At 41.6% G+C, this 14,177-nt stretch overlaps 1 protein-coding gene and 1 long non-coding RNA gene across 2 annotated transcripts in view; both read right to left on the minus strand.

Annotated features, from left to right (window-relative positions):
* Positions 1–10,459, minus strand: part of LOC137840733 (uncharacterized) — a 30,152-nt gene extending 19,693 nt beyond the window's left edge. Inside the window, exon 1 of the long non-coding RNA XR_011087682.1 lies at positions 10,085–10,459. This is a non-coding gene — a long non-coding RNA (uncharacterized lncRNA). The remainder of the gene's footprint in view (positions 1–10,084) is intronic.
* Positions 10,460–10,671: 212 nt separating this feature from the next.
* Positions 10,672–13,873, minus strand: drd5a (dopamine receptor D5a). Its single transcript, XM_049733853.1, has one exon. It carries the CDS (start codon positions 13,594–13,596, stop codon positions 12,220–12,222), a length of 1,377 nt encoding a protein of 458 aa, XP_049589810.1. The 5' UTR covers positions 13,597–13,873; the 3' UTR covers positions 10,672–12,219.
* Positions 13,874–14,177: the final 304 nt, after the last annotated feature.

Below are 14,177 nucleotides of genomic sequence, written 5' to 3' on the forward strand. Positions count from 1 at the left end.
TTCCATAGAAATAGGACGTGAAAAAAAAAAAAAAAAAGCAAACAGGGTTTCCAACAGAGAATGAATATAGATAGAATAAACATGAAGCTCAATATCAACAGAAAAGAATGTAGCGTATGGAAAATGGAAACAATTATATGGAAATAGTATTCATGTTTTCAGGACTATGTGTATGTCCATTATGGAAAACAAAGAATTATGAAAATGTGGAAAAAAATATAAATAGCTACAGGAGACCCATGTTTTTCCAGAGGTGCTCGGGAATAACAGTAAGAGACCATTAACGATACACTAAAGTAGTAAACACAAGAACTCTAAAAGCGGCCTTGAAGCAGGTGGCACTTCCATAATGGCTCCCTCGGCACCCTACAATTTGAGTCAGAAAACACCGCTGGGCCTTTTGATGCTTGTGTTATTTTACAGAGTTCTTTATTAGAAGAACGTGGAACACAAAGAGGGAGATAGTGGACTTGCGTCATTGATTTCCCCCTTCTGATTCATTTTTTATGTCAATATTTAATGCCAGGCCTTTCAACATAGCAAATCAACAGGTTGACGTCAATCACACAAACTCTCAGGTAGAATTTTTTTCCTCAGAGACCAGCTTGACCTCTTAAAGTTTGAGAAGCGTTATTGATGTGCCACCTCTCACCACTGCATTCGTGGGAGTTCTGACGCTAATGAGCCCATCAGGCTGGTGGTCATGCTGCGGGGACACTATACGTAACCGTGCGGCCACATCTCTGTCTCCCTTCGAACAAAACTCAAAGGACATGAAGCGCCTGCTGCGCACAATCGTCACTCACTATTGTATCATCGAGATTATATGATGGAATGCTCAAGATAACGTATGATTATTTACGTAATAAAGAGTTAGGGATCTATTAGCACAAAATAATGCGCTCAATAGCTATTTATAAGTGTAATTACGGCCCCGTGTCACGTTGCAGGGATTTGGTGTGTAGATCGTGGTTGATCCTGAGTAATTACAGAGAGAGCCCCTAGTCAGATGGTGCTGAAGCAGGCCAGTAATGTTCATCAGACACAGATAGAGCTTTTAAAGCTATTAGTGCAGATCTTTGATTTCATTTGAAAGCTACATTTGTTGATTGGGCATTCTTCAAATGATGAAATGGACTCGAGGGAGGGGTGATACACACAAAAGCATCATCAGTGGGGACAGCGACTCAAAGACTCCCTGCCAGTGCACATCAGTCTATTTGTGGAACGGCAAGAACTAATGTGGCCCACTTCCACATTAACCTTCTGTTTTTTAGCTCGGCATAATCAGCCGCTATACAGATGGTGCACTGGGCACGCTGTCATTTGAAACTTTTTCAAGAGATGAGTCGAAAACACTAGCCCGCTGTGACCTACATGCACTTGTCTCACTCAGTGCTAACAGATGCTGTAGGTAGAAGCTTAAATTTAGCATCAGGGGGAAAAAAAGAAAGAAAAAAAAATTTGAAATGAGCAAACCAAAATAATCCACACAACCTTTTAGCTGTTAATAATCCACTAAAACAACAAACACTCGTGAAGCCTGATTATGATAATGTCTTGATAATCATTCAATATGTCCATTTTAAATGGGATTGAATGAATGCACTTTGTATACTTCAGATTGTTACTGGGCTGTATTTCAATTAAAGTGACAAAAAGCCAATACGGTTGAGTGGCAGATCAAACACCTAGTTGATTGACAGACTGCTTGATTGGGAACACCGGAGGTGTCACTCGCTGGGCATTGGGGATCGCTGTCGTTTTCTGAAACCAGGCATGTTGACACACTACGCGACAACATCTAACGATTGCCTCATCTCCAAATTCATTTGCAGCTTCATGATGGCATATTGGGAATGTTGCAGGAGAACAGATGCATTGCGGCACTCATTAACCCCCATTATGGATCGTGGCCACAGTCAAACATGCTGCATTAAATTTCGTCTATTGTCCCGTGCTTGGAAAGGTGACGAATTTGGTTTTCACCTCGCTGGAGGAAAAATGGCCTATTTGTAGACTTTCTCTGTGGGCGTTAAATCTGTCCTTGTGATGCCTGCAGATCGTTAATGGGAAGAGTCTTTCGTCTTCACCTACAAGAAATGCTGACACAAGCAACCGTCCTTGCAACCTTTACAGGGTTGTTAGAACACTTGAGTGTGTTTATTAAAAGCTGGCAACAGTAAAATGGGAGGTTGATTAAAGGAGTGGAGAGGAAATGCTTTACGAGAAAGCAGCCAAACACACACACTCACACACAAACAGCAAATTTAGTGAGTGAGTGAGTGTGAATGGTTGTTTGTCGATATATGCCCCAAGATGGGCTGTCAACTGGACCATGGTGTGACCACAAGCAGTCCAGAGGTGTCAAGCTGAATCTTGATTTGAAATAATCACAAGGTGTGCACTGTTGGGTTGAATAAATAAATAAATTCGCTCCTCTGACAAAGGTCAATGCAATAAATAAATAATCATCGGTTTGGGCACAGCGACATGCAGGGATAACCTGACAATGACACCGTAAGCCAGACATTATAAGAAAAACTCGGCCATAAAATGGGGATTAAGCAAGGAGACAGACACCCTTGCTTGCTTTTACACTTGATAATTTAGCAAGTTTCAAAAAAGCTGTAGAATGTCCTCATTATGCTATGCTAGACTCAGAGCTGTCATAGATAAACGATTATTTTCGACAAACAAAATAATAGTGTAGCCGAAATGTATTGTTATCCATGATTACATTTTCCCACATACAAAAATAAATAAATAAATAAAAATGGTAGGACTCGATTTGAGGCACTGTTGCTGCTCTCGACACAAGCAGCATCTTTCCCACAAGGAGGTGACAACAATTCTCCAGAGCAGCACTGGTTGCTTTCAATAGTTTAGTCTCTGCTACCTTCAAAGCTATGTTTAATTGGAATTCTGACAGATTGCTGAGAATTAGCCATTCCTGAGAAATGGTCACATTAATTAGGTTAAGTGTGTCACCTAATTGCTCCTCAACAGCACTTAATGGGCAGCCGACATTCCTTGTTGTTTCCCAGCGCTGACAGTGAAAAATTGTGAATAAATATGTGAAGCTGCTCCACAAATTCAATGCAAGTAGTGAGAGGGGGATAGCCTTGTTATCTCGTTCTGACACATAGTATCTCACTGCTTTTCCCTGACTTGAGCTGATCTGGAGTTGAGGGAGACCTGAGCTTGGAGCTGTTTGAACTTTGAAACGAGTGTGACTTGATATTGATTGGATCCTCACGGTCAGGCGTTCTCAAACCAGCATCCGGGGACTCAAGCTGTGCCCTGGGGGCGTGCAAAATGGTTCAATCATTTGTCGCTCAATTGCATTCCTCCATAAGGGGTCTGACCCACAGATGAATCAAATATAGTAAACCAGTTACAGCTACCCACTTTACTTTGAAAAAAAGAGCTTCGTACTAGGAGACAAACATGGTGGTGGTATTGCGATGGTCTGGGGTTGCAATGCTACTTCAGGACCTGGACGAGTTGTTGTGATTGATGGAACCAAGCTTCTGCTCCTTACAGAAAATCTTGAGGGAGAAGGCTTGACTGTTGGCTTGTGACTTGAAGCTGAAGTGCACTTAGGTTCTGCAAAAGTCACCGGAAGGCCAATTTCTGAGTGGCTTTAAAAAAAAAAAAAAAAGAATTAAAAAAAGGGTTTGGAGTGGCCTCGTCAAAGTCCGGACTTGCATCTGATTGAAATGCTGTGGCATGATCGTAAAAAGGTCACTTGTGTTCACAAACCCTCTCGTGTTGCTGAATTAAAGCAATTCTTCTATCCACTTCCGTACAAGTGGATGAAAATATCCCCAAAGAAATGTGAAAGACTCGTTTCCAGTTTCAAGTAGTTGCAACAAATTCTGGAAATTTGTCATCCCTTCATCAGTCACCCCTATATTATACCTTGGCGTGCAGCGTTTCTCGCTACCCACAATGGATACAGGCCAAAATACAATAAATAGTAAGTATATATTATCATATATAATAAGTAGTACTTTAGCATAAAATAAGTGCTAAGTCCCAAACTGGATAAAATGAGAAAATAGGAATATTAAGCTTGGAAAAAGAAAAAAAAGACAACTTTGGCGTTTAGGTAGGTCCAGTATGTGTGGCTGGCGTTATGATTTTGAGGAGGAAAAAAAAATCTCCCCATGGAAAACCATTGCTCTAGGTCCATGAGGAAATGGATGTTACAGACAGGTAGAATCATCCGATAAGGAGATGATTGATGTGTGGTGCTCTCAGCAGGCAGATCCAAGAAACAGACGAGTTGATAGAGGGCAAGAGGTGATTCGGTTCAGGGTTGCTTGACAAACACTTTTATTATTAAAGTTTCTCTTCCTGCTATGAATGAATCAATCTGCTTGATGCTGCTCTTTTGGCCATGCGCTGAATACGTTATGGTTAAAGAACATTGGCTTGTGGCGTAGTCCAATAACATTAGTACCACTTTTGATTTCCAAAAAAGGAAGTTCACTTCCTTTAACGTAAAAGCACGAGAATACCGCAACACACAGATTAAAATAATGGTGGGTACCAGAAAGTGATTAACTGAGCGAAGGCACATCAACAAAGCCTTTCAGGCCGAGGTACACACAAGCAGTGGAGGACAACAAGGACACAAGCAGCGGGGTGGGGGTGAGATGGATGGGTGAGGAGATGGACGTGGGTGAAGCAAGGTAAGGATAATGATGTGACTATACAGCATGAAAATTGTATTTACATGAAATACATAACTGACTTGCTAAAACACCCGCACCAACCAACAAAGAACCGTAGCAAACATTCGGCGTGTCCAAAGATAATAAGAATCAATTTTGTTGAGTTCCAATTATAACCAAGCACACTGCCAGAGGTAGGGGGCGGGGGAGTATTTTCTGAATTTTCCAGGAATTATTTTCCACATTTCCACCTGAACCAAACAAAACACAGTGAAAATTTATCAGCATTTTTGAAGAATGTTGCAGGTTTGTAATTTTTTTGGGTTTGTTTATTTTGCAGACCCCCTGAGATATCTGCCCCCCCCCAGGAAAAAATATCTTAGCTCCGCCAGTGACTTTGTAGTAGATGATAAAACCATCTTTACCGTGGCGTTAGTTAACCCAAAGTTATTAATGTTGCCCAAAAGTAAAAGTAGGACAGCTTCTGAGTGATGTCCACTGTCTTGCGGCTATAAAAGAGCTCAGCACCGGTGTGCACTGTGCAGTCATTTGGTTTGTGCCCACTTAGGTACCCAGTCACTTACATTTTATGACTGTTCTGGGGCACTTGAAACGTACTTCTGTTGTTAGGGATCTGGCTGAAAAAAAACAATTCACATTATGACTCAAGCCATTCCCCTATATTGTATTTCTGATGACATGATTTAATAAATTGCTAAATTATATATAATGTACCTAAACCAAATCCTAAAGGTGATCTCAGCTTTCATTTAGTGCTGCTTGAAACAGATGTCTCGGAAATTGGAGCCAAATGACTGTTTCTTGGTAGGCAACCAGAGTGTGTGTCAAATCAATACAGTATCAAGTGCTTGTAAGTGATTAATCCACTGGAGGGACAATCTGAATGTCACATCCCAAACAAGTATGTGCAGTGGCGGTACCAAGATGCTGATGAGCTCATCATTTAATGCGACATTTGAAGTTCCTGCTCAATCTACTCTGTGCTCCACCGTTTTCCTAAACAGTCACCGAAATTTATAGCAGCATCTAACAAATGAAAAAAATACTACACAAATCTGCAACAATGTCAACAGTATTTTTCTACTACCTTTTGCTATTACAGATTCAGGATGGAGCGTTTTCTTGCTTACTTCCTTGCAGAATATTTGACTAGAGAAGTTGGGCTGAAGTGAAATTTTAGCACAAATGTCAGAGGTTTGCCGCAGTCATTTTGACACCTTCCGGCACCCCCACTCAGGAGGCCTGACATTTCACTCCCCATTATTCCAGCCCGCAAGATGACTCAGCTACCTCCTTGCTGGGATGTCTTAACGGGCGAGAACAAATGCAAACGGTTTTTAGTTGAGTGGCCAAATTAGAAAACTTTGGAGGAGCCCTTTTCAAACAGCTTTGATGACTTGTCGCTCATCAGCGTCCTCTTAACACAAACTCATTTTTTTCGCGGGCCGCATTGTAGTCATAGCTTCTTTCGGAGGGCCATTATTGTAAATGTATGAGCACCTCATATTATATACAGTAAAAGCTACAAAACAAACGGACAAATAACTCGTTTTCAGACGAGTAAAAACTGGTCCCACAATTAAACAATATGATCTCACTTGAGTTTTTTCAGTTTTCAGTGTTTCACTACTTTCACATGGTGTTGAACTATTTCCACATTTTACATCAAGTTGTGCTGTCGAACTGTAATTTAATCAATAATGCGAAGCAACTTTACACTTTCTTACTGTAGAAAGAAAGTGTGGGTGTTGAAACCTTTCACTGGAAAAAGTTGAAACGGAAGTCTGTAGGCGCCATGCGAAGTGCAATCCATATAAGCCACTAGAGGAAGATTATAAAAACATGTTTATGGCCTTCTCATACAGTGAATAAACACAATAACTAGCATTCCAAAAAGCTGTCAGGATGAGTCCTGGCGAAAAAGGGGGGGGGTGGTGATCAAAGTTGTCGAGCCACTGCACTTCATCTAATACAGCAAAAAAGCCGTCTTTGTTCCTCATACTATTGCGGGATGTGTCTCGTTTGGGGGGGAAACTGCCCTAGAAGCATCAGATGCAGCCCGTGTTAACAGATTATAAAGCACGGATTTAGGCCATGTTTTTTTTCTGGGTTGTACTTTAAAGCCACCTGTCTGTCAATGTCGACCTTTTTGGGATCGTCGACACAATCTGGTGATTTAAGACTATTCGGGAGTGTCATTTTTGGAGCGCCGGCTTGCCTCAAAGGACCGTTTTGACGGTGCAGACAATCAATCATCATGGAGCAGTCTTTCACACAGACTCAATTGTTGGAAGATAATTTGACATTTCAAACACAAAGCACTCAGTAAAGATGACATTCTTTTGTGGACACTCTCAAGCGTGAGTTCATTGCAACAATAAGATGTGATGGAAAAGATCCTCGAGATGACAAGATTAGTTTGGTATTGATGACAATCACACGACACAGATTACAACAATTACATCAATTTGTATGCATGGGTGAGTCTTGATATGATGATCTTCGCAAATACAAATCGGCACTTGACATCTTGATGTGTTCCTGCGTGACAATTTAACATTCATGTCACAATTGCTGCGCATCTAATTTATTGAACTCTACCACTTTGCTCACAAGAAGTCTATATTTTAGGGTTTTTTGGTTGTTGAGCTGCAGTGAGCTTACATTTCTATGCACATATTTGGCGAGAGGAGAGCTGTTTTCCATTAAGCAATATCTGGATTCAATATGTGGGCAGCGATCTTAAGTTATACACTTGTTTTTCAGTTGAAAAAAAAAAAGAACCGAAATAAGGATGGCTGTGCATAGTAAGCGCATATAAGAAATGAGAAACTCTCATACAGATCTGCCATGAGTAATGTCCTTAATGATAATGTATCATTTGCCTACAAATATACAATATCTAAAGGTTGTCATATCCCATAAAGCATTACAACTACCTTTCTGACAGGAGAATTATTATATATCACACAAGAGAGACAGTGGCAAACATTATAGTGATGAACACCAGCATCCTGGATGTAAATCAACTAATATTCTAAACTCACAATTAGCAATCAGCATAGAGACTCAATCTCTAATGATTCAGACAGCCAAAGACCGGAAGCACCTTAACTTCCTGCCGAGTGACAATCAGTCATCACAGCCTGACTGATGAAGGAGAAGAACTCCTGAGTCTTCAATTAAACAAGCTCAAGGTGACGGATTAACTTCCAATGTAGGTGCATTGGGTGTTGACCTCTAGCTATTTCTGCTGGAGAATTCTCATACTCGGCAAGATTCCCTAATTTATAAACCGTCAGTCAGTGGAGAGGGATTTTGTGTTTTCAATCAAATGCACACCTGTCTATTTTGGCTTTGTGATGATTTGGTTCTCACATTTAAAACTTTGATCACGATCAATAAAAGTGCTGAGACCCCACCGGTGAATGCTTTTGCCAGGTCAATCGATCAATCTTGTCAGGTCTGCTTTTGTTGAAAGTCAGGTTCCACTCAATCCGCCTCCGGTGCAGCAATAAGCTCAAAGAGATATGTCAATCACTACACACACCTATCTCCTCTGAGACATGCTTGTCCACATGTGACATCAAAAATATTGCTTTAAAGACAAACCTAGCAAGGGGTATGCTAGGGAAAGAGAAAAAAAAAATCCATTGAGAGAAGATCTCAAAAGCATCTACGGTGTATGTTTTCAGTGTGTGTGCGTGTTCACGCCTGTGCATGCAGGCATGCTAGCGTGTGTACTTGTGTATGTATTGTGCATGTATTTCATGTGCAGGATTCTTTTGATAAATGTGACCTGACGGATGGTGTAACCCCCAAAGCCTGCCCTCGTGTCCTCTCCAGCCCTCCTGTCAAGACTGAATAATGATGTCAAGTCACCTTTCTTTTTTTTTGTACTGCAAGGACACAGAACTCGTAGAAAATATATAGTGTACATACACATACATATATATATACATACACATATACATATACATATATACATATATATATATATATATATATATATATATATATATATATATATATATATATATATATATATATATATATATATATATATATATATATATATAGACACATACGTATATACGTGTGTGTATATACATATACACTTATAAACACACACACAGATACACTTGCCTACTTTTGTTTAGGTAATGATTGCACACTTTGTGTAAATCATATAAATTTCATTTCAATTCTCAAATATCACTGATTTTGTCTGCTACATGATATATTTAACTGAAATTGCTGATCCAAACAACCAATGATTTATAAAGGAAAATCTTGAAAATGATCAGGGATGCCCAAACTTTTATATATACACATGTGTGTGTGCGTGCGTGGTACACACACACACGCGCGCGCACACACACACACACACTTAGTTATACAAATCAGTTCTGGCTGTCTCTGCCCTGTGACCATAATTAGAACTAGCAGCCAGGTTAACGCTTACATTTCAGTTCAGATGGACACACTAATCTCCCGATTGCCTCCCTCATTTCCCACGGGATCTGCAGCAAAGTGGAAATGTGACTTGTACATCACCGCAGGGCCTCTGAATTTAATATAACAAGCTTTCAGCATGACTACTTTTAATCAAATTGTTTTTAATCAAATTGTGGTGCCAAATTGTGGTGAAAAGTCCTAATTGAACAGTAGTGACATTTAGAGTTATGGCTCTCGCTCATGTACATTTACACGTCCATTCTACAGTTACTATTTAATCACATTGTGATTACAATTCAAGCGCCAACGTCAGCTGTTTTCATTATTCTAATGTGGCACATGTGAATTCTGCAGCAAATAATGTCTTGGCAAATATAGCCAATTGGTCCACATTAGAGAGGAGCCCAGATATGGCGTCAAATGAAATAATAAACATTTGCACAGGATGCATATCATTGATATGCGGGAGGTGCATTTCAGCCTTCAGTGATGTCCCTATCATTATGCCACCAGCCAGCATTTATAACACCAGGACTGGAGAGTAGTTAGAAACACACTTAAGCACTATTAGGCATTGCATCACCTGAATTGTGTGTTGCGGCTCCAAGTCACGAGTCACGACGAGGGGCAAGGGTGTTTTTATTCTTTTCCAACTTCCCTCACACACAGAGCCGTCTCCTCTACATTCACTTCCCTCTTTTCCTCTTCCTGAACGCAATATACTCATCGCTGTAGTGCCTTTAAGAGCAGTAAGAGAAATCAACGCTAACAATAAAATACATCCAACCTAGTTAAGAAATGACCAGAAAAAATCACCATGATGACGATTGTGAACACGCAGAAAGATAATAAATAAATGAAACATCACTGAAATATCTATGAGCCCGTTGAGACTCTCACATTTGTACAAAATGAGCTCTTACCTGATCTGAGTGCACTCTGGTGTCCCCAAAAGTTTTTAAAAGCACCGTAGCTTGCAAGTGTCCAGACGTGCATTGGTGTTTCTTTGCAGCCTTAGTTAAAATATTTAAATTTGCAAATTCAGCGTAGCTCAACAAATCGATCCTTTGCGAACATAAGGCATTCGCAGCAGAACAGTTTGCAGCGTCCATCCAGAAGCCGCAAGCCGCTCGTAGATGCTTGCTTGCTTGGAAATAGCGGACAAACCGTTTAAAAAAGTTTTTAACTATTAAAAGTTCCAGGTGAGACTCTGTTGATTTGCGTAGCACTGCAATAGCTCAAACTATTAAGTATCCATATCCAATCACAGGACGCGTAAATGTCACGTTCAAGGTGAGGGCAATACTGACGCAACTTGTGATCTGATTGGCTCTCGCACTTATCAATTTGCCCGTTCGCCTACACTCCTATAATGCACAGATACCTGCATTGTTGATTCTCAAGGTTTAGGTAGATTTCATACAGCCTGGCAACATAAGATAGCTGAATTGTGAATGGATAAGAACAACAGCACTGGAAGGAGCATAATATGACACATATACACACACTGTTCTTTAAGTGTGTTAGCATTTTATTCAGCAAATAATGACACAGTTCACTTTAATATACATTCAAGTCAGCTATACAATACAATGATGGAGAAGTGTTTCTATGACATCCTGTTGCACTGGCCCAGGCGCCTTGCTTATGTCATCCATTTGGTCTGACTTATTGTACTGTACATATTAGTGATTTGGAATCATTGGTCATATTGGATAGTCTGTTCAACCCAGCATATGATTGTTATGTTCAATAGGTCACATGACAGCTACCCTTGATTCTGCTGCTTCATTTGAATCGCTGACACGATTATAAATTGAGACGTTGTCGGTTCTGTGCAACTGAATAATACATTTCTCCATCAAAGTTTGCAATCAAACTGCAATTAAGTCCCCATGGTGACCTACAGGAGTCACATGGGGTGGGTACAGGTAAACACTTTAATACTGCATTTTGGCATCATGGAAGTCCATGCAACACATTTCATTCTTTGATAAGGCGCTGAGATGATGACTGCATTGGGTTCAATTGTTCGGGTTCTTCTGTAAGGCTGTCTTCAGTTTTCACACTCAAGGCTCTATTTTCCTGCTCAGTGCGAGGCGTCGTCAAAATGTGCACAGTGGCAGGCTAGACTGGGTTTTGGTATCTTTGGCCAAATAGATAAATAAATAAATAAATAAATACATGAATAAATAAATAAATAAATAAATAAATAAATAAATAAATAAATAAATAAATAAATAAATAAATGAATAAATAAAGTATTTTGCAATGTTCTGGGTATGATCACAGCCGATTTTAAAAACGCCAAATAATAGTAAAGTTGATCATGTTATTAATAAGTCCTATATACAGGAAAACATTGAAGTTCAAAACTCAAGATGCACTATTTTTTTTCTGACTGAGCGCAGCTGCACCATCAACAAAAAGAGCCCTCAGTGTAAAGACAGGTTCTAGCTATCTAATGGTATTAAGCAGCAAAGGTTATGAAATAGGACTGGACATGTAAAAATAGGAAATCTTCTTAGGAATACCGAGTTAAAAAGTCTGCTAAAAATATCAGATTTATCAATTTCCTCCTTTTTTCTTATTCTATTTTTTATAGATATATAAATGATTAGTGCTCTTTAGAAATATTTCCACTTCCTACATTGGTCATACATCAGACAAACCTTGCAGAAAACATTGGTTCAAACGACACTGACTCTCTGAACAAATCAACACAGACTTCACTGGTCATGGAAATGGACACCAATTTTTTTTGTTTTCCCCAGTACAACAACATTACATCACACATGAGGCAAAGCGGCAGCAGTCTGGCTGGATGGACGCAAACACAGACGTCCTGCCCCAAGTGTCCATGAGCAAGTCATAGAATCAAGTACACTCGGAAAAAAAGGTGACCTTAGGGTTACAATGGAATGGAGCGTGACCTTGAAAGCTTTAGAAAACACCTTATGGTGCACACCGAAATGGAATTTTTGACCTGCCAGGATGAGAATGGAACAATAAAGTGACCACCAGTACATCCAATAACGCATGGCGAGGAGGCAGGGGGTTAATGTAATCCATTGGGTGTGAATGGCGACATCCTGTCGAGGCTGATAACAGCCTCGCAGTCCTCCAAGTCACACACGGAGTCGGTGGCGTTGTCATTGTTGACAGTGAGCTGTGAGATCCTGTCAAAAGCGTCCTCACATTCCACTACATTGGGTATCATGTTGACATAGGCGTTGGCGATCTCCTTGTGGAATGTGGTGTCTTGGTTGTAGGAGACCAGCTCGTTGCTGATGTTCACAATTTCTACAGGCGTGCTGGAGCAGAAGTAGCGACAGCCCAACAAGTTGGCGAAAGCTTTCCTGAACTCGGCGTTGAACGCGTAAATGATGGGGTTCAAAGATGAGTTGGTCCAGCCGAACCACACGAATACGTCAAAGGTGGTCTCGCTGACACATGGCAGGCCCGCGTCTTGGTCTGAGGGCACCTTGTCGCAGAAGGGAACCATGCAGTTGAGGATGAAGAAGGGCAACCAGCAGCACACAAAGACACCCATAATCACCGAAAGAGTTTTCAACACTTTGGTTTCTCGCTTAATGGAGGTTTTTAAAGTGTTGTGGTGTTGGCACTCGAATCTGTTCGTCCGACAACTTTGAGCGTGTTCCGCAGCTCTCTCCAGAGAAGCTATTCTCCTAATTTGGATTTGGGCAATCCGGTATATTCGAGTGTAAGTCACAATCATAATTGCCACAGGGATGTAGAAACTAATCAATGACGAGGAGATGGCGTATTCTCGGCTCAGGCTGGAGTCACAGTTCTCCTCCGTCTGCAGGCGACCCACAGAGGCGTTGCTAGTCCTGGCCACGCCCCCGCTGGCTTTGTGCCAGTTGAGCTGGACCGGTATGAATGAAATGAGCAGCGACAACGTCCAAGTGATGCTAATCATGACGAACGCAACACTCTGAGTCATTTTCCTCTCGTAGCGAAATGGACTCGAGATGGCCCAGTATCTGTCCACGCTGATGATGCAAAGATTAAGGATGGAGGCGGTGGAGCACATGATGTCAAAAGCCACCCAGATATTGCAGAAAGTGCCAAACGGCCAGTATCCTGCCACCTCCGCCACAGCCTTCCAGGGCATCACCAGCACAGCCACGAACAAATCCGACAGAGCCAGGGACACAATAAAGATGTTGGTCACTTTTGTCCGCAGGTGGCGTGAGCGCAAAACCGCGGAGCACACCAATATGTTCCCCAGCAGGGTCCACAAGATGAGGAGGAAAAGCAAACACCCTGTCACGGTGCGCAAAACTACGCTGTCCCTCTCGCCGTCGCTGGTCGCCTCGGACTCTGTGCCGTTCCACATGGTTTCCCGGAGCCGCACCGGTGCGAGGTCAGTCCCTTGCACCGACGACAGATACTTGGCTGGGATTTCCATGTGCGCAGCCTCACGTCAAAAAAACAAACAAACAAAAAAAAAAGGACGGCCACGCTCATTCACATCGCAACGTAGCCACAGTGTGCTGCGCGCGACGCGTCAGCAGTGATGGAAAAGCGCGTTGAAAGTGAGCGCCTGGCGCACAGCTCAATGACTGGAACTCAGCACGCATCGGCGAGTTCATTTTGCAGCGTTGCCGGACACAATGCCTTTACCCAGCCACCTTGTCACCCACCCACTCACTCATACTGCGTGAGGAGAAATTCCCACCGTGCATCCACCAACCACTGTCAGGTGCGTCACGCCCCTTTTGGGTGTAGTACGCACTGCGTTAGAAAAGGGGTGTGGGGAAACCTGCAACATTTCTAGGGTTTTCTCCGAAAATGTGTGCTTTGGCTCAATAAAGGAAGGAAAACAACACGAAAGAACTGTCCATGATGTCCAGTTTGACGCTGCGTTTGGAACAGTTTCATTTGAGCGCACAGCGTGTTATTTGGTTGGAGGTTTGTAGTCATTTCTTATCCAGCACTCCCACGGTGTCACGTATGATTATGTATATGTTGGATATGTTGAAGACAGCT

This window comes from Syngnathus scovelli, chromosome 11 (genome assembly GCF_024217435.2).
Source record: "Syngnathus scovelli strain Florida chromosome 11, RoL_Ssco_1.2, whole genome shotgun sequence".
In the NCBI taxonomy this organism is placed as follows: Eukaryota; Metazoa; Chordata; class Actinopteri; order Syngnathiformes; family Syngnathidae; genus Syngnathus; species Syngnathus scovelli.

Bases quoted from the DNA above. Each gene is read 5' to 3' on its own strand.
- drd5a (XM_049733853.1), bottom strand. From the start codon at position 13,596: ATGGAAATCCCAGCCAAGTATCTGTCGTCGGTGCAAGGGACTGACCTC.